The sequence below is a fragment of the Entelurus aequoreus genome, linkage group LG17, assembly GCF_033978785.1.
Source record: "Entelurus aequoreus isolate RoL-2023_Sb linkage group LG17, RoL_Eaeq_v1.1, whole genome shotgun sequence".
Classification (NCBI taxonomy): Eukaryota; Metazoa; Chordata; class Actinopteri; order Syngnathiformes; family Syngnathidae; genus Entelurus; species Entelurus aequoreus.
Window position 1 is genome coordinate 12908653 of NC_084747.1, and position 20625 is coordinate 12929277.

Below are 20625 nucleotides of genomic sequence, written 5' to 3' on the forward strand. Positions count from 1 at the left end.
TTTCTGAGCTAAAGTGTGCTTGTGTTGTTTGTGTCTTGCAGACGTCCAGCAGCTGATTGGTCATCCAGAAGAAGTTTCCCCTCAGTTAGGGGGGAGCTCCACTTTGAAGCAGGAGACTCCACAACCACCCTGCATTAAAAAGGAAGAGGAGGAACTCTGCATCACTCAGGAGGGAGAGTGTCTTCTAGGACGAGAGGAAGCTGATTACACCAAGTTTCCACTGAGTATTTTCTCTGTGAAGACTGAAGATGATGAAGAGAAACCACAAGTAGACAACCTCTTAGCTCCACTATCAGATAGTGAGGCTGAAGACGAGGTTGAAGAACCTTTGAGCAGCGATACAGACTGTGAAGGTGATATGAGGACTCACACTGACAACAAACACTCTGAATGCTCTACAAAGAAGAGAGGTAAAACATGTTTGAGCTGCCCAGTTTGTGCTGAAAATTTTACTAAAAAGAGCCATTTGACTCAACACATGAGAACACACACAGGAGAAAAATTATTTAAGTGTTCATTTTGTGGCAAAAGCTTTTCTCAAAATAGCCATTTGACTCGACACATGGGAACACACACAGGAGAAAAACCATTTAATTGTTCAGTTTGTAGCGAAAGCTTTTCTCAAAATAGCCATTTGACTCGACACATGAGAACACACACAGGAGAAAAACCATTTAATTGTTCAGTTTGTGGTGAAAACTTTTCTCAAAATAGCCATTTGACTGAACACATGAGAACACACACAGGTGAAAAACCATTTAACTGTTCGATTTGTGGTAAAAACTATTCTCTTCAGAGCACTTTGACTGAACACATGAGAACACACACAGGTGAAAATACATGTAATTGTTCAGTTTGTGGCAAAGGCTTTTCTGTTAAGAGGAATTTGAATCAACACATGAGAACACACACGGGTGAAAAACCATTTATTTGTTCAGTTTGTGGCAAAAGCTTTTCTGTTAAGAGGAATTTGACTCAACACATGAGAACACACACAGGTGAAAAACCATTTAAGTGTTCAGTTTGTGGCAAAATCTTTTCTCGAAATACCTCTTTGACTGAACACATGCGAACACACACAGGTGAAAAACCTTATAAGTGTTCAGATTGTAGCAAAAGCTATTCTGTTAAGAGCAAATTGACTCAACACACAAGAACACACACAGGTGAAAAACCATTTAACTGTTCGATTTGTAGTAAAAACTATTCTTCTCAGAGCACTTTGACTGAACACATGAGAACACACACAGGTGAAAATACATTTATTTGTTCAGTTTGTGGCAAAAGCTTTTTTGTTAAGAGGAATTTGACTCAACACATGAGAACACACACAGGTGAAAAACCATTTATTTGTTCAGTTTGTGGCAAAAGCTTTTCTGTTAAGAGCAGTTTGATTGAACACATGAGAACCCACACAGGTGAAAAACCATTTAGTTGTTCAGTTTGTGGCAAAAGTTATTCTGGTAAGACCACCTTGATTGAACACATGAGAACCCACACAGGTGAAAAACCATATCATTGTTCAGTTTGTGGCAAACGCTTTTCTATTAAGAACAAATTGACTCAACACATGAGAACACACACTGGACTAAGACCATTTAAGTGTTCAGTTTGTAGTAAAAGCTTTCCTCATAACGGCTCTTTGTGGCGACACATGAGAACACACGCTGGAGAAAAAACATTTAGTTGTTCAGTGTGCTGTAAAAGGTTCCCACATAATGCAGACGCAGTAAGACACTCAAGAACACACAAAGGGACATAACCAATTAGCTGTTTAGTTTGTGGTATGTTGCTCATATGTGGTGACATCCACCCTACCCAGGACCTCCTCACTGCTTCTTTCACAAATATCTGAGGTATTCATACAAACTTGGATTATTTGGAGCATAATCTTATCTACTCATGACCCCATGTCTTCTCTGTATCTGAAACCTTCCTGAACAATTAACCCCCAACCCCCACCCCCTTCGACATTCGGGCATAACCGGTTCAATCCGGCCCGCGAGATGAGTTTGCAAAGTGTAAAATTCAGCTGCATTTTTTAATGAAACAAAATGCCATTCTAAATGTGTCCACTGGATGTCGCAATAGAAATTCTGTTAGGCAAGTAAATAGTTTATACCGGGGCGAGCAAGTTTACCAAGCAAGAGGTACACGGTAAAGCGGTGCTGTGACTCCTCCCCCTCCACCCAACGTAAAACAGGAGTAAAATAAGCAATCAGTAACCCCACTTAAAATGCAGCATGAGACACTGCACACTGATATAGTTCTGTGAAAATGATTGTCTTCTGTGCAAATGTAAAGAAAGTGAACAGTGTGTGATTTACTGCAATACTGTCAGTCTTTTAACTTTTTATTTGTGCTTTGTTGAAATTGTTCACACATTGCTCTGCTTTTATTGTTCTATCGGTACACAGTAGAGAATAAAGGAAATACTTTTTGTCAAAAAGTGATGACGTCATATAAATTTAATATGAAAAAATAATACAAACAAACTAAAGTCCCGCCCCCTGACTTCCGGTGCATAAGTCCCGCCTTCTGGTATCTGGCTATGGTTTGACAGATCAATCTGTGAAAGATGTGTCTATTTCACCGCTAAATATAATATATATTTAATTTGACGGGTCTTCAAAACATGTGAAAACAATAATCTATATATTTAATATATTTACTATAATTAATATGATTTTTTTGCAGCTATAGTCACTGTGTGTAGACTTGAAGGGGGTCTCGTATCCTTAGTAAGGGCTTTTTTCTAACAGGAAAATTGGGGGTCTGTTTTATCAAATTTTCAGTGAATTGAGATAAAGATGACATGTTATCAAAGCCCTACAATGGGGGTTGTGGGGGTCCCCACCCTCCTGTCTGTTGTAGTCTAAAACTGATCTTGACAGCTGTTGATTGATGAAAGAAAAATAGAAGCAGTCATATAAGCATGCGTGCAATCCCATTAATTAAATCAAATGTGCTGGGTCGTAGGAATGGGAACAGTCACATCCTTCATGATTGAATGTAACCACGCTCCCCATCGTTGGATGATGCTGAGACAATCGATCATACGATGACTTCTCATCATAGGGCAGCACGGTGGCACAGTGCTGTATTGTGGCTCACAATACAAAGGTCCTGAGTAGTCCTGAGTTCAATCCCGGTCTCGGGATCTTTCTGTGTGGAGTTTGCATGTTCTCCCCGCGACTGCGTGGGATCCCTCCGGGTACTCCGGCTTACACCCACCTCCAAAAACATGCACCTGGGGATAGGTTGTTTGGCAACACTAAATGGTCCCTAGTGTGTGAATGTTGTCTATCTATCTGTGTTGGCCCTGTGATGAGGTGCCAACTTGTCCAGGGTGTACCCCGCCTTCCGCCCGAATGCAGCTGAGATAGGCTCCAGCACCCCCCGCGACCCCTGAAAGGGATAAGCGGTAGAAAATAGATGGATGCATGGACTTCTCATCATTCCATCAGTTTCTACCTAACACTGTCCACTATTCTCAAGAAAATGTTGTAATGTTTTATTATGCTACATTTAATCTTACTTTATATCATAGTAAAACTAAGGCAGTTATGAATAAGTTTATCTTTGTTTCTGAAATATATCTAGATTTTGAATACCGCCAACAGATTATATATGTTTCACCAACATATGCAACACTAGTTTTAACAATATTACAAATAATATTAAAGTCATGTTGTTGATTGTGTGGTTTAGTTTAGGTTTTAAGCCACATCCTGCAGTTAAAAAAATTGTTTCATATGAATGGTAACTGTTAAAAGCTATTAATGCCAACGTTTTTCAAATCTTCCAATACTACTTTTTAAACTTTCAATGTCTACTTTTTATCATTGTAAGATTTTCAGGAAAATGTCTTTAGTTTATTTTTCACATTACAATATTTTTGATCCGTGCCTTGTGTAAATACCGTTAATGTTTAATCCACATATTTTTTGGTAATATTCAACACTATGTTTTTATTTGCCTGTCACTATAATGTAGGAATATTGATAGTTTTCTTCTTTTTGTAATGTTCACATGTTTGATATACGTATTGTGACTTTAAGTTGCGTTATAAGTGTAGCTTTTTTTGTCATTGTACAACAATGCAACACAATTGAATGAATAGCTGCAAGTCAACTTTAGCTTGCTGATTGTACAATATTTGGTGTAGTGTGACTTTATTGGTGCTTTTAGACTGCCAACCATTCCCATGTTTTTATCATTGCTTTTTCCTAAATCTAACCTTGTTTGCGTATATGTTCTTCACAAACAGATAATAGTTTATTGATTGTTAAAATACTAACAGATGGTGGAATAACAAGGTGACTTTAATAGTAGTCTTCACATCAATAATATTGCAAACTATATTTGTATGTGTGTCTCACTTTTTCCTAGTTGAATCATTGGTATTACAATTGTACACATGCACATGTGTGCATTAGTACACATCATGATAAGCAGGGTACTCCTACTGCATTTGTACATCTATTCATTAAAGTTATGTTAAACCACACCCAAACCTGCTCACCCAATTACTTTTTTCAATGACTTTTTCTGTTTCCTTGTCATTCACTACTCAGTTTGTCAGTGTTTTAGCAAGTGTGTTTTTCAAAACCTATCCACAATGTTCAACATTTTAGGATTGTATTATTTTTTGGTAGCAACATTTGACCATACTTGCCAACCCTCCCGAATTTTCCGGGAGACTCCCGAATTTCTGTGCCTATCCCGGAAATCTCCCGGGACAACCATTCTCCCGAATTTCTCCCGATTTCCAGCCGGACCTGAGTGAGGACAGCCTGTTGTCACGTCCACTTTTCCTCCATATAAACAGCGGGCCGGCCCAGTCACATTATAACATCTACAGCTTTTGGAGCTCAGTGCACAACTGCACACACAACAAGAAGGAGACTATTATATATGTCTCCGTTATCCATAGGTTTATCTATAACCCATAAAGTAGGCAGGCACGGAGCTATTGCTCAGCGTGTGTTTATTCCAGCCGGCACGTTAATACACTGACACACAACATCCGGATTCCCATCTTGCATTGCTTCAAAACTACGGTAAGTAGTAATGTTAAAAAACATAGCAGAGACGAAGCAGAAGAACGACAAACAGACAGTCATGGCGACGACGAGTAAGAAGAAGAAGTACGCTTGCAAGTTCCAAAATGATTGGAAACAAAAATTTCAGTTCATCCAGGACAGCTCGAAGGAGAAGGGATATGCTAGGGAGAGATGGAAGATTCCAGACTGGTGCATTTGATGAAGGCACTTTTGTGCGTGCCACACAGCAATGCATCATCAGAGAGGGTGTTCAGCATGGTTAGAAAGATAGTGACAGAGAATAGAACGAGGATGGACAATTCAACCCTAAACTCACTCCTTTCCTGCAAATTAAATTTCACAGATGCTGCACATACCTATGCTCCTTCAAAGGCTGTGCTACTGGCTGCAAAGCATTGCACTTTCAAATACAACAATGAGTAGAGGAGTGATATATATATATATATATATATATATATATATATATATATATATATATACATATATATATATATATATATATATATAGCTCGATTTCTAGCTGTAAATATACTCCTCCCCCATAACCCCGCCTCCCAGACCGCCCCAAACCCCACCCACCCCCTAATGCTAAAGTTTTACAATGCATTCACTTTTGTGTATTTACTTTTGTTTAGCTGCATCATTTTTAAGGGATTTCTACTACTTCTTGTAGGAACATTGATGAATCTCTCCATATACCGTGTAATCATTATAATAATAAATAGATTGCAATGTAATTGTACTACTGCTATCGTCCAGGCATATGTTCTCCTTATGGTATAAAACACACACCACAAGACAGCATTAAACTCTTATAGCAACATATTCATGTACACATGAAAGTCTATTTTTAAAGGTAATCAACACTGTAAGTGTTTTCACATTGAAGTCAGGATCATGATACCCAAATAATAGATTGATGTTAATATAATTTCAATGGTTTATCAAACTAGCTGTGTATTTACCTTTATTTGAAGACGTTTTATACGTTTGTAAAGTTTCTTTTGTTGTCACATTTTCCTAGGTTGATGATTTGTATTACACTGACCTGTACATCTTGTGCATTTGTACACATCACAAATAAGTTATATAATTTCACTTATGCTTTTAACTACTGCAAACCATCCATGTACTGTATGTGCTTCATGTGCTTTGGCATTCATTCGTTTACTATTTTCAGTATCTTCATGGATTTAATCCTTTCCTAAAACAACAATATTACAAACTTGTCCCAAAAACTAGGCTAAAAACCAGAGGAGATAGAGCTTTTTCAGTGGCAGGGCCCAGACTATGGAACAACTTTCCATTATCTATTAGGTCCTCTCAGTCTCTGAGCCAATTTAAATCTAGGCTAAAAACATATTTGTACTCCCTGGCATTCAAATCCAGTTAGACAGGATATCTTGGTTGTTTTTATTTCTTGTTTTCCATCCATCCATTTTCTACCGCTTATTCCCTTCGGGATCGCGGGGGGCTCTGGAGTATTTTAGGTGATATATTCTGCACTCCTTTTAAGGTATATTTTACTGTTGTGTTTTATTCATCCTTCCGTGTTAGTAAATGTAAATAGGACACTATGTGACCCTTTTCTTATGTCTGTACAGCATTTTGGCCAACTGGGGTTGTTTTCAAATGTGCTATATAAATAAATAAACTGAAACTGAAACAGAACGCTCAGACATGGTTTATAACGCATGGTTATATGCTCATAGTTTTCCACACCCCAGGTTCGACAAACCCCTTCATTGTTATCTCAATCAACAGCTGTCAAGATCGGTTCTAGACTACAACAGACAGGAGGGTGGGGACTCCCACACCCCCATTGTAGAACTTGGATAACAGGTTATCTTATCTACCTTATCTTAATTCACCGAAAATTTGATAAAACAGACCCCCAATTTTCCTGTTAGAAAAAAGCCCTTACTGAGAATACGAGACCCCCTTCAAGTCTACACACAGTGACTATAGCTAAATTCTAATTAAATAGAGTAAATATATAGATTATTGTTTTTTTAATCTTTCGAAGACCTGTCAAATTAAATATATTTAATATATATAAATCCTATCTTATCAAATCCTAGCCGGAGGCCAGAAGGCGGGACATATACACCAGAATTTAGGGGGCAGGACTTTAGTTTTTTTGTATTATTTTTTCGTATTAAATTTGTATGACGTCATTATTTTTTGACAGAAAGTATATCCTATATTCTCTCACATGAGATGGCACACAATTTAGTAGCACGTGAACAATCGCAAAAAGCCGCTGCCTGACCAGGGCTCAGAAAATCTGTAGAGACTCCTCCCACCCCCACCAAGGACTGTTTTCACTGCTGGACTCTAGAAAGAGGTTCCGCAGCCTCTGTAGCAGAACCTCCAGGTTCTGTAACAGCTTCTTCCCTCAGGCCGTAAGACTTTTGAATGCATCATAATAATCCCCTCAATTCCCCCCAAAACGGATTATATAACAATATAACATACATCCATAAACGTGGATGCATATGCAGAAGTGCAATATATTTATCTGTACAGTAAGTAATCTATTTATTTATATCTGCACCTTATTGCTCTTTTATCATGCATTACCATGAACTAATGCAACGCAATTCTGTACTTATCTGTACTGTAAAGTTCAAATTTGAATGACAATAAAAGGAAGTCCAAGTCTAATAGGATTGGTCCTGGTGGAGATCTACACACTTAGTGGTTTTCTTGTTTATTCAGAGTAATGATTTGACTTTCTAAAGGTTTTTAAGTAAAACAACTAAGTAGGTTGAAAAATATTTCTGTGTTTTGTGTCGTATTTAAAATGTATGATTTTTTCCTTCAATGTATGCCCTTTTTCTGGTTTGAACAACAGCCATCGAACAAGTCTGTGCACGTTTGATTGATTGATTGATTGAGACTTTTATTAGTAGGTTGCACAGTGAAGTACATATTCCGTACAATTGACCACTAAATGGTAACACCCGAATAAGTTTTTCAACTTGTTTAAGTCGGGGTCCACTTAAATTGATTCATGATACAGATATATACTATCATATATACTATCATCGTAATACAGTCATCACACATTTAATTATTTACATTATTTACAATCAGGGGTGTGGAGGGGGAGGATATGGACAGCAAGTAGTGGACAGAGAGAGAGCGAGAGAGAGAGAGAGAGAGAGAGAGAGAGAGAGAGAGAGAGAGAGAGAGAGAGAGAGAGAGAGAGAGAGAGAGAGAGAGAGAGAGAGAGAGAGAGAGAGAGAGAGAGAGAGAGAGAGAGAGAGAGAGAGAGAGAGAGAGAGAGATCAGAAGGCATAAGAAAAAGTATCTGCATTTGATTGTTTACATTTGATTATTAGCAATCCGGGGAGGGTGTTAGTTTAGGGTTGTAGCTGCCTGCATATACGTGCTTGTATATATTTATTTTTTATTTTCAAAGAGTAGTTGTCGATTATTTGATGTTAGATACTTTTGCCAACCATTGTTTTAAAACAAGATTAAAATGCCTTTATTTTGAAAAACTACTGCTGTGGAGTAGAAAACGGAAGTTGCTGGCTTCTAGCGCATGCGCAAATATACTTGAAGCGAAGGAGAGAAAAAAGACAAAGATCGCAGGCTATGGTCTTTCAGAGAATCTTCGAATTCACGATCTTAAAGTCATGTGATTCACAGCAAATATAGCAACAAATATCTCAATTGGTATTTTCCAAAGCCACGAAACGTGCATTGAGTTTGGAGCGATATCTGAAGTGAAGATTGAAGACGTGATAGAAGATGGACGACTACTGCTATGCTAAGATGGCGACGTCCGCTAAAAGAGAACATGAAAGAGAATCAGCGCCACCAACTTCCAGCAAATCACCAACGGAGATAAAGACGAACGATGAAGGTGAGTGACTTGAAGTTTTGTCGTTTCAAAACTATTTTCAAGGCCTTAAAGTCGAACTTAGCCGACCTTGTTGAAGAATGTAAAGAAAGAGCCGCCATGATTGTTAGCTTGAAGAAGGCAGTGGAGTTCACATCAGAGGAGATGAAAGAATGCAAAAGTCAAATGAAGAAAGTGGAAGAGCAAAACAAGCGCTTGTGTAAAGTGTCGTGGTATGGGTTGTATTGTAATGATCAGACGGTTTGTACAAGCAACGTGTTTATTCAGGCCAGCTCTCAGTGTAGCATAGGATTCAATGTGTCCCAACAACAAGCCTAATAACATAACATCCGGTCGGGGACATCCTGTATGCTTTGATTGATTGATTGATTGAAGCTTTTATTAGTAGATTGCACAGTACAGTACATATTCCGTACAATTGACCACTAAATGGTAACACCCGAATACGTTTTTCAACTTATTTAAGTCGGGGTCCACTTAAATTGATTCATGATACAGATATATACTATCAGATATATACTATCATCATAATACAGTCATCACACAAGATAATCATCAGAGTATATACATTGAATTATTTACAATCCGGGGTGTGGGGGGGGAGTTAGGTTTGGTTGATATCAACACTTCAGTCATCAACAATTGCATCATCAGAGAAATGGACATTGAAACAGTGTAGGGCTGACTTGGTAGGATATGTACAGCAAGTAGTGGACATAGTGAGAGAGATCAGAAAGCATAAGAATAAGTATCTACATTTGATTATTTAGTTCAAGTTCAAGTTCATTATTCTTCGGTCAATCGTCAACAAAATAAACAAACAGTTGTACATTCTTAAATTGAAAATGAAAATGTTGCAGACCGAAAGGGTTTAGGCTGAAGTTGAACACTTATTGCGCCTAACCCTATAAAGTGTGAATTATATTTATATAGCGCTTTTCTCTAGTGACTCAAAGCGCTTTACATAGTGAAACCCAATATCTAAGTTACATTTAAACCAGTGTGGGTGGCACTGGGAGCAGGTGGGTAAAGTGTCTTGCCCAAGGACACAACAGCAGTGACTAGGATGGCGGAAGCGGGGATCGAACCTGGAACCCTCAAGTTGCTGGCACGGCCGCTCTACCAACCGAGCTATACTGCCCCAAACAGTAAACAATGTCAAGTACAAAATAAACTTCCGAAAATTATTGAATGTCCATTGTACAACATATTATAAATACACATTATACATAACATAAACACAGTTCAATTATATACACAGTAAAGGCATGTGAAATATCCTTGTAGACATGTTAAACCTTTGTACCAATTTATATACTATATACAAACAATTGTACTTCCATTATTATTTATAACCCACATTTAGTATTTGAATTAACATTGATCATAGTATTTACTACTGTGTTGATTCTAGAGTGATGTATTTTTTCAAGACATTGGTCTTAAAGTGTTTTTAAATTTACAATCCGGGGAGGTGGGATGTGGAGGGGGAGGGTGTTAGTCAAGGGTTGAAGTTGCCTGGAGGTGTTATTTTATTGCGGTTTTGAAGGAGGATAGAGATGCACTTTCTTTTACACCTGTTGGGAGTGCATTCCACATTGATGTGGCATAGAAAGAGAATGAGTTAAGACCTTTGTTAGATCGGAATCTGGGTTTAACGTGGTTAGTGGAGCTCCCCCTGGTGTTGTGGTTATGGCAGTCATTTACGTTAAGGAAGTAGTTTGACATGTACTTCGGTATCAGGGAGGTGTAGCGGATTTTATAGACTAGGCTCAGTGCAAGTTGTTTTACTCTGTCCTCCACCCTGAGCCAGCCCACTTTGGAGAAGTTGGTAGGAATGAAGTGTGATCTGGGGTGGAGGTCTAGAAGTAATCTGACTAGCTTGTTCTGGGATGTTTGGAGTCTAGATTTGAGGGTTTTGGAGGTGCTAGGGTACCAGGAGGTGCATGCGTAATCGAAAAAGGGTTGAATGAGAGTTCCCGCTAGAATCTTCATGGTGCTTTTGTTGACCAGAGAGGAGATTCTGTAGAGAAATCTCATTCGTTGGTTGACCTTTTTGATTACCTTGGTTCCCATTTTATCACAAGAAAGATTAGCCTCTAGAATGGAACCTAGGTAGGTGACCTCATCTTTCCTGGTGATAACAATGTCACCCACTTTTCTAGTGAAGTCACTGACTTTCTTAAGGTTGATGTGGGACCCAAACAGGATGGATTCCGTTTTACCCAAGTGAATGGATAGCTTGTTGTCAGCGAGCCAGGTGCAAATTCTACAGAGTTCAGCACTGAGGATTTTCTCCACCTGTGACTTGTCCTTGTCTGATACCAGCAAGGCAGAGTCATCCGCAAACTGGAACAATTCACAGTCGCATGCTGATGACATGTCGTTTACGTATATTAGGAACAGTAAAGGCCCTAATATACTGCCTTGGGGGACTCCACAGCTTACTGAGGGGGGGGGGGCATGGTGCCGTTCAGCTCTACCTCCTGTTTCCTCCCCTCCAAGTAAGATTGCATCCAGCTCGATGAGGTTTTATCAAATCCGATTGCTCTGAGCTTATCCAACAGTATAGCGTGGTTAACGGTGTCAAAGGCCTTCTGAAGGTCCAGCATGACCATGCCGCAGTATTTGCCCGCGTCCACCTCATGTTTGATGTGGTCGGTCAGATAGAGAAGGCATGTGTCAGTGGAGTGGTTAGTTCTGAAGCCGGATTGGAATTTGTACATGAGTTTTTTTAGTGGCAAGGTAACTATCGACCTGTTCATAAACTATTTTTTCCATTACTTTCGAAATGGAACTGAGAATAGAAACAGGTCGGTAGTTGCCAGGTTCCAATTTGCTTCCTTTTTTTAAGGAGGGGAGTTACTCTTGCTTTATTGAAATATTTTGGTACTTGGCCTTGTGTAATTGAGAGGTTTATTATGTGTGTGATGATTGGGGCAATGATGGAGGCAGAGTCCCTGAGGAATCTGGAGGGGATATTGTCAGCTGCGATCATTTCTAATTTGAAATCGTTGTTGGATACTCCTAGCTTTCTGTAGAAGGCTTTAATGTGTTCTACACCAAAGCAACCAGAGTGGTGGGACAGCTTGTTGACTAGAGTTGTGGCTATGCTGGTGAAAAAGGTGTTAAGTCTGCTTACTACCTCCATTTTGTCTGTAATGAGGGAGTCACCCTCCTTGATGTTGATGTTGGTGAGTCTGGTTTTTTAAGTTTCTGGCTGCATCCAGGAAGCTGGTTGTTGAGGATTTTCCAGAGCTCACGTGGCTTATTTGTGTTTTCCTCTATTTTGTCGTTAATGTAATTTTTTTTAAAGGATTTAGTCTGGTTGGTTGACTTATTTCTTAATTTATTGCATTGCTTTTTGAGTGTTGAAAGGAGTGATTTTAGGTTATTATTAGGTTGTTTATCTACTTCGGTTTTACATTTTTGGTATTCTGAGTATTTTCTGTCTCTGTCTTTTAGGGCAGCTAATAGGTCCGGATTCATCCATGGTTCAGAGCGGGCTTTGATCCTGACTGTTCTCACGGGAACCATATCATTTAGTATCGCTAGGATCGCTGTTTTGAAGCGATCCAGAGCATCATCGACCAGGTTGCTCGTGAGCACAGGGGACCAGTCCCACTCACCTAATTTTAGTTTGAAATTATCACTGGAGTATGTTTTAAGGGATCTGGATTGAGCTGTTATGTGGCTGTTGGCTTTGGGTTTAGCTATTTTGCAGGTGCAGAAGGTTAGATAGTGGTCGCTAAGACCACAGATCATGACCCCACTATTTTTTATTTTAGGCTGGTCTGATGTGAGAATGAGATCTATGGTTGATTGGGTGGAATCACACACCCTTGTGGGTAGTGTTATTAGCTGGGAAAGACCGTGCAGATTACAAAGCTTGCTGTAGGATCTGAAGACAGGCGCATCTCTGCGTTGAATATCTGTGTTCAGATCTCCAGTTATAATTTTCTCCACGTTGTCTACCCCAGCCAAGCACTCCTCGAGAGCACCATAGAAATCACTCTGATTAGGGGTCTGTATACAGTCCCTATCAGTACCGGCTTAGCGTTTTTAAATTTGATTTCCGCCCACACAGATTCAAGGGCATTGTGGTTGAGATCAGTGCAAGTTATGTATTTTATATCCTGGTGAATATACATACAAACACCCCCACCATCTTGTCCTTTCTCATAACCGAGAAGTTTTCTATCTCTATCTCTGAGTCAGAAACACTTTGATCTAATTTGGTTTCAGAGAAACAAAGGATTTTTACCATGTTGTTATGGAACATTTCTCTGATTTGGTCGAGTTTGGTTCCAGAGAGGCTGTTTACATTAAGGTGGATGATGTGTAGTCCACTGGAACCAAAAAGAGCATCAGAGTCCGCTGTGTAGTGGTAATGTTTGGAAAAAGGAGGGATGGCTGTGTTGGTTGTTGTTGAGGTTGAAGAGCAGTCAAGTTCAAAATAAAGTGCTATTAGAATAAAGGCATAACAGACAATGCCACATCTCCCTTTCTAGAAAACTGAACTGGACTTTAACAATTACAGCTGTAAGTCAGATAATGTCAAATCTGTAAACCTTTGCATGAAATATAACATGTATATTCACTCAGAATGGAAAAATGCACTCCTAAGACTGCTCAAGAAAAATAACAAAAACTAACATTATCTTATCAGACAATATCTTTGGAGGCAAATAGTGTAACCAGCAGAACACAAAACATTCAACAGTCTTTCTTGTTTCACATCAGGTTTTTTTTTTTCCACTTTTTTTTTTTAAACTCTCCCCCTCCCACAGTTTACAAGTCCATTCTGTGAGGTTTTCTCACCACTCTGCCACACCTATTGGTAGGACCATGTACACTATTTGATTTCCTATTATGCAGCTCATTTTTATTTGACAGTTATTGAAATATCTTGTGTGACATCATGCACAAAAGTGCACTTTATAAGTTTTAAACTATTGTAGTGTAGTTTTGTACAAAAAGTGCACTTTAATTTAGTGTTGTTTTGATATGTCATCTTAGTGACATCATGCACAAAAGTGCACTAATAGCTTGTTTTAAAATGTCTCTGACAATCTTGCACTTTCTGTTTTGGAATTTACATGAATGTTTGTGCCACTGCTTAATAACTGTTTAATAAATACACTTTTGGTAAATTGACTTAGTTGTGATTTCCCTCTCTGCATGAAAGTTTAAAAGTAGCATATATTAATGCAGTATGAAGAAGAATGTTTTAATGTAGACACATAGAATCATCATACTGCTGTGATTATATGCATCAAGTGTTCATTCAAGGCTAAGGCAAAATATCCACATATTGTATCGTGTATCGTGACATGGCCTAAAAATATCGAGATATTAATAAAAGACCATATAGCCCAGCCCTACTTCCAGGCGTGGAATCTTCCTCTGCATTCTCCTTCCTGGACTCCGACTTCATATCTGGTGTTGTCCTTCAGACCACGACAAAGAAGCCACGTCAACAGTGGCAAGAATGTGGGCGATAAGAGTGTATGTGCGTATGTTTGAACTTGGACCCAGTTCCAACTGGAACTTGGAGAATATGATTAGTTGCACGGCCTATTCTAAGCATATACAAACCCTGTTTCCATATGAGTTGGGAAATTGTGTCAGATGTAAATATGAACAGAATACAATTATTTGCAAATCCTTTTCAACCCATATTCAGTTGAATGCACTACAAAGACAAGATATTTGATGTTCAAACTCATAAAATTTTTTTTTTTTTTTGCAAATAATGATTAACTTAGAATTTCATGGCTGCAACACGTGCCACAGTAGTTGGGAAAGGGCATGTTCACCACTGTGTTACATGGCCTTTCCTTTTAACAACACTCAGTAAACGTTTGGGAACTGAGGAGACACATTTTTGAAGCTTCTCAGGTGGAATTCTTTCCCATTCTTGCTTGATGTACAGCTTAAGTTGTTCAACAGTCCGGGGGTCTCCGTTGTGCTATTTTAGGCTTCATAATGTGCCACACATTTTCAATGGGAGACAGGTCTGGACTACAGGCAGGCCAGTCTAGTACCCGCACTCTTTTACTATGAAGCCACGTTGATGTAACACGTGGCTCTGCATTGTCTTGCTGAAATAAGCAGGGGCGTCCATGGTAACGTTGCTTGGATGGCAACATATGTTGCTCCAAAACCTGTATGTGCCTTTCAGCATTAATGGTGCCTTCACAGACGTGTACGTTACCCATGTCTTGGGCACTAATACACCCCCATACCATCACAGATGCTGGCTTTTCAACTTTGCACCTATAATAATCCGGATGGTTCTTTTCCTCTTTGGTCCGGAGGACACGACGTCCACAGTTTCCAAAAACAATTTGAAATGTGGACTCGTCAGACCACAGAACACTTTTCCCCTTTGTATCAGTCCATCTTAGATGAGCTCAGGCCCAGCGAAGCCGACGGCGTTTCTGGGTGTTGTTGATAAACGGTTTTCGCCTTGCAAAGGAGAGTTTTAACTTGCATTTACAGATGTAGCGACCAACTGTAGTTACTGACAGTGGGTTTCTGAAGTGTTCCGGAGCCAATGTGGTGATATCCTTTACACACTGATGTTGCTTGTTGATGCAGTATAGCCTGAGGGATCGAAGGTCACGGGCTTAGCTGCTTACGTGCAGTGATTTCTCCAGATTCTCTGAACCCTTTGATGATATTACGGAGCGTAGATGGTGAAATCTCTAAATTCCTTGCAATAGCTGGTTGAGAAAGGTTTTTCTTAAACTGTTCAACAATTTGCTCACGCATTTGTCGACAAAGCGGTGACCCTCGCCCCATCCTTGTTTGTGAATGACTGAGCATTTCATGGAATCTACTTTTATACCCAATCATGGCACCCACCTGTTCCCAATTTGCCTGTTCACCTGTGGGATGTTCCAAATAAGTGTTTGATGAGCATTCCTCAACTTTATCAGTATTTATTGCCACCTTTCCCAACTTCTTTGTCACGTGTTGCTGGCATCAAATTCTAAAGTTAATGATTATTTGCACAAAAAAAAAAGTTTATCAGTTTGAACATCAAATATGTTGTCTTTGTAGCATATTCAACTGAATATGGGTTGAAAATGATTTGCAAATCATTGTATTCCGTTTATATTTACATCTAACACAATTTCCCAACTCATATGGAAACAGAGTTTGTATATACTAAACATTTCTTAATCACTTCATCATCTTGATTATATCCCAACATAATACATCCCAACATTCCCCCTTTAGCTCTCTTTTAAGAGATCAACACAAAATATAAACAACTTTGGCATGTGAGAGCTTACGGGGACAGAGGGATGTCAGGGCCAAGATCCTCACTGCCTTGGCGTTTCAGGAGCACATACTCACCCCTTGTTGGACCCCTTCCGGGATGCCTAATTAGGATAAATTGGCCGCTAACCCCAAACGTGGAGTTGATCATTCTCCCTATCATAGCCCGCAAGCAGGGCAGCACACAGACTGCAAAAACACAGAACATAATTAAGGTGATAAGGAAGGGAGTTAGGTATTTGAGCAGGAGTTGCCACCATTTGCCAGTGTTCAACCAATTCCACAAATTCCATGACCCATCAGCCTGACTATCCATTTTTCCGCTTCAGATTCTCCAATTGGTTCATGATAATAGAATAATTAGTTCCAACTGGAACTCAGAGGATAGGATTAGTTGCACAGCCTCTTCTAAGCATATGCATACTAAACATCACTTCATCCTTCATTATCTTAATTACATCCCATAATATATCCCAACAGTACACATTATTTTACAGTACCTCAAATTCAAACTGCACTTTAATGTACTTTTTATTAAAAATAAAACTGATTGTGATCGGGGCACCGCTTGCCTTTTTCCAAGCATTGGTCAAAAGTACTGACGTTTTTAAGTAATTAAAGTGAAGAGTGAAGTGAATTATATTTATATAAAGAATATGAATAATTTATTATTTGAAAATATTTTTTATTCAATCCATCCACCAATCCATTTTCTACCGCCTGTCCCTTTCGGGGTCGCTGTACCCTATCTCAGCTGCATTCGGCGGTAGGCGGGGTACACCCTGGACAAGTCACCACCTCATCACAGGGCCAACACAGATAGACAGACATCATTCACACTCACATTCACACACTAGGGCCAATTTAGTTTTGCCAATCAGCCTATCCCCAGGTGCATGTCTTTGGAGGTGGGACAAAGCCGGAGTACCCGGAGGGAACCCACGCAGTCGCGGGGAGAACATGCAAACTCCACACTGAAAGATCCCGAGCGCAGGATCGAACCCAGAACCTTCGTATTGTGAAGCAGACACACTAAATGTTAACTTGAAATAAAAATGCTACAGTATTCAGTACACCACTGATACTTTGTTTCCTACGGAATGTTTGTGATGACAAGCAAAAAAAACCTTAAGAACTTTGAGAAGAAAAAGGGTTGTTCTCTTTACCCCCACAACTTGTACATATAATAAGCAAAACTGTGGTCCTAAAACCAGGTACGGACCGAAGCTTGGGTTACCTGTACCATTACACCTCTAGTAAACACAATTATAGATATGAACAAAATGACAGTTGTCAGCTGTGAGCATATATTACCTCCATCAAACATGGCGGAAATGTCTGTTACAAGATACTGTGGTAGTAAATAGTAGGGATGCAACTGTACTCGCTATTATCCTGCACGGGACAATTTGCCTTTAACTAAATGTAAAAAAAAAAGTTATATTTATCGAGATCGGATGTAGTAATATTGTCTATATTAGCAACAGTACTAATTGCTTAATATGCTTATCACTCAGCTTCTGAAATTTGTAGCTCATCCTCCTTATATTCAGGCTCAAAAATATAACGTTCTGGATCATAATTTGTCCCAAAGTATTCTTTGATGGCACTCATGAAGTCTGCCTTTATTAGCAATAGTTGTTGTTGGTGTTGTTGAAGGAAATAGTGAACGTTGTGATGTGTCTGTGAAAATAATGCACCACCGTTTGCTTGAAATTGTAAAAAAAATTATGAAAATACGTAAATATTACATGTTATTATGAATGTGCCTGTTATTACATTACATATATACTTAAAACAGCGTGCATATAAAAAGTTGGTGGAAGATTTTGGATATATTTTAGAGTTTTTTAAAGGCGAAATAGAGTACATCCCCACTACCTGCATTGTTAGCTGACTTTTGCTTGCGTTTATTTACGAGTTACAATCAGTGATGGGCAGTAGTGCACAACAAGTAGTGACGCTAGCTTAACTACAGTTCCCAGTAGCGTGGCGTTAGCCTCGCTCCTTTTTGAACGTGTGGTGATACCATACAACCCTACTACACACACATACAGTACATAGAAGAAAGTGTGTTTTTGTTGTTTGTGTCTTGCAGACGTCCAGCAGCTGATCGGTAATCCAGAAGAAGTTTCCCCTCAGTTAGGGGGGAGCTCCACTTTGAAGCAGGAGACTCCACAACCACCCTGCATTAAAAAGGAAGAGGAGGAACTCTGCATCACTCAGGAGGGAGAGTGTCTTCTAGGACGAGAGGAAGCTGATTACACCAAGTTTCCACTGAGTATTCTCTCTGTGAAGACTGAAGATGATGAAGAGAAACCACAAGAAGACAATTACTTAGCTCCACTATCAGATAGTGAGGCTGAAGACGAGGTTGAAGAACCTTTGAGCAGAGATAAAGACTGTGAAGGTGATATGAGGACTCACACTGACAACAAACACTCTGAATGCTCTAAAAAGAAGAGAGGTAAAACATGTTTGAGCTGCCCAGTTTGTGCTGAAAGTTTTACTAAAAAGAGCCTTTTGACTCAACACATGAGAACACAGACAGGTGAAAATAAATGTATTTGTTCAGTTTGTGGGAAAAGCTTTTCTCAAAATACCTCTTTGACAAACCACATAAGAACACACACAGGTGAAAAACCATTTAATTGTTCAGTTTGTGTAAAAAGCTTTTCTGTTAAGAGATATCTGACTGAACACATGAAAACACACACAGGTGAAAAACCATTTAATTGTTCCGTTTGTGGCAACAGCTTTTCTCAAAAAAGCTCTTTGACTCAACACATGAGAACACACACAGGAGAAAAACCATTTAATTGTTCAGTTTGTGGCAAAAGCTTTTCTCTAAATTTCTCTTTGACTCAGCACATGAGAACACACACAGGTGAAAAACCATTTAGTTGTTCAGTTTGTGGCAAAAGCTTTTCTTTTAAAGGCAGTTTGATTGAACACATGAGAACACACACAGGTGAAAAACCATTTAATTGTTCAGTTTGTGGCAAGAGCTGTTCTGTTAAAAGGTATTTGACTGAGCACATGAGAACGCACACAGGTGAAAAACCATTTAGCTGTTCAGTTTGTGGAAAAAGCTTTTCTTTTAAGGGCAGTTTGATTGAACACATGAGAACACACACAGATGAAAAACCATATAAGTGTTCAGTTTGTGGCAAAAACTTTTCTGTTAAGAGAATATTGACCCGACACATGAGAACACACAGGACTAAGACCATTTAATTGTTCAGTTTGTGGTAATAGCTTTCCTCAAAACAGCTCTTTGTGGCAACACATGAGAACGCACGTTTGAGAAAAACCATTTAATTGTTCAGTGTGCTGTAAAAGGTTCCCACATAATGCAGACGCAGTAAAACACATAAGAACACACAAGGGAAAGTAATCAATTAGCTGTTTAGTTTGTGGTATGTTGCTCATATGTGGTGACATCCACCCTACCCAGGACCTCCTCACTGCTTCTTTCACAAATATCTGAGGTATTCATACAAAATTGGATCATGTCTTTTCTGTATCTGAAACCTTCCTGAACAGTAAGATAGATGATGCTTCAAGTGCTTGGTTACTCCTTCTTCAGTCCAGGGACCTGGGGCCTCATGTGTCAAATTTGTGCACGCTCAAAAACCTGCACTACACCCTTTTTCACTGCAAAGTTGAGATGTATCAAAACTGACGTTGACGCATAAGTGATGCTGGGTAACAGTTCGCATAAAAAAGTGCCAACTTTTACTTCTCGGAGTGATTGATGTGCAAATCTGAGACATAAGAACAATGACAAATGAGGTAGTTGATACATAGAATAGTTTTTATTCATGCTTTATTTACTTTTTGTTCAATCCTAGATTGGTTGTGACTTAAAGTTTAATTGCTTTGTAGAAACACTGAGATTAAGTCTAAGTTCATTGTGTTCTTCAAGGTGTTTTTGAAAATGCACCATTATTTTCCTCTAAATTTTTAACTAACTTGAAGTGTTTTGTCAAGAGGATTATTTGTGATATGTACATTTTCAGAATGTGCTTGTTCTATTTTAGGCCGAAGTAAAATAAAGAAAACAATCCGAAGTTGTTGTAGTCGTATTTTTCTGTTATCATGACATAATTTTACCCGTCCCGCCCACGTGGAAATAGATTTTCCTCCATGCGGCCCCTGAGCTAAAATGAGTTTGACACCCCTGCTGTAATGTGACTCATGTGAGCAGGTTACTGTATAAACACATTTTATTATAAGTTATAAAAATGTGTTCAGTTCTCAGAGACACATCAATGTCAGGCTGACAATCGCTCTTCCGCTTTCTCCAAACACGAGAACAAAGCAGCTCCTACTGACTTGTGATTGGTCAGACCGTGCCCATCTTAATCACATGGCTAATTTCAATATAATAAA

At 39.1% G+C, this 20625-nt stretch overlaps 2 protein-coding genes across 2 annotated transcripts in view; both read left to right on the forward strand.

The window, feature by feature from the left end:
- Nucleotides 1-5148, forward strand: part of LOC133632368 (gastrula zinc finger protein XlCGF57.1-like) — a 90065-nt gene extending 84917 nt beyond the window's left edge. Inside the window, exon 3 of the mRNA XM_062024755.1 lies at nt 42-5148. Within this exon, the coding sequence (XP_061880739.1) occupies nt 42-1762 (1721 nt within the window). The 3' untranslated portion in view covers nt 1763-5148. The remainder of the gene's footprint in view (nt 1-41) is intronic.
- A 3500-nt stretch (nt 5149-8648) lies between these two features.
- LOC133632409 (zinc finger protein 501-like) lies at nt 8649-20289 on the forward strand. The gene is made up of 2 exons (XM_062024815.1): nt 8649-8943; nt 18329-20289. The coding sequence occupies exons 1-2, from the start codon at nt 8829-8831 to the stop codon at nt 19465-19467; spliced, it is 1254 nt and encodes a 417-aa protein (XP_061880799.1). The 5' UTR covers nt 8649-8828; the 3' UTR covers nt 19468-20289.
- Nucleotides 20290-20625: the final 336 nt, after the last annotated feature.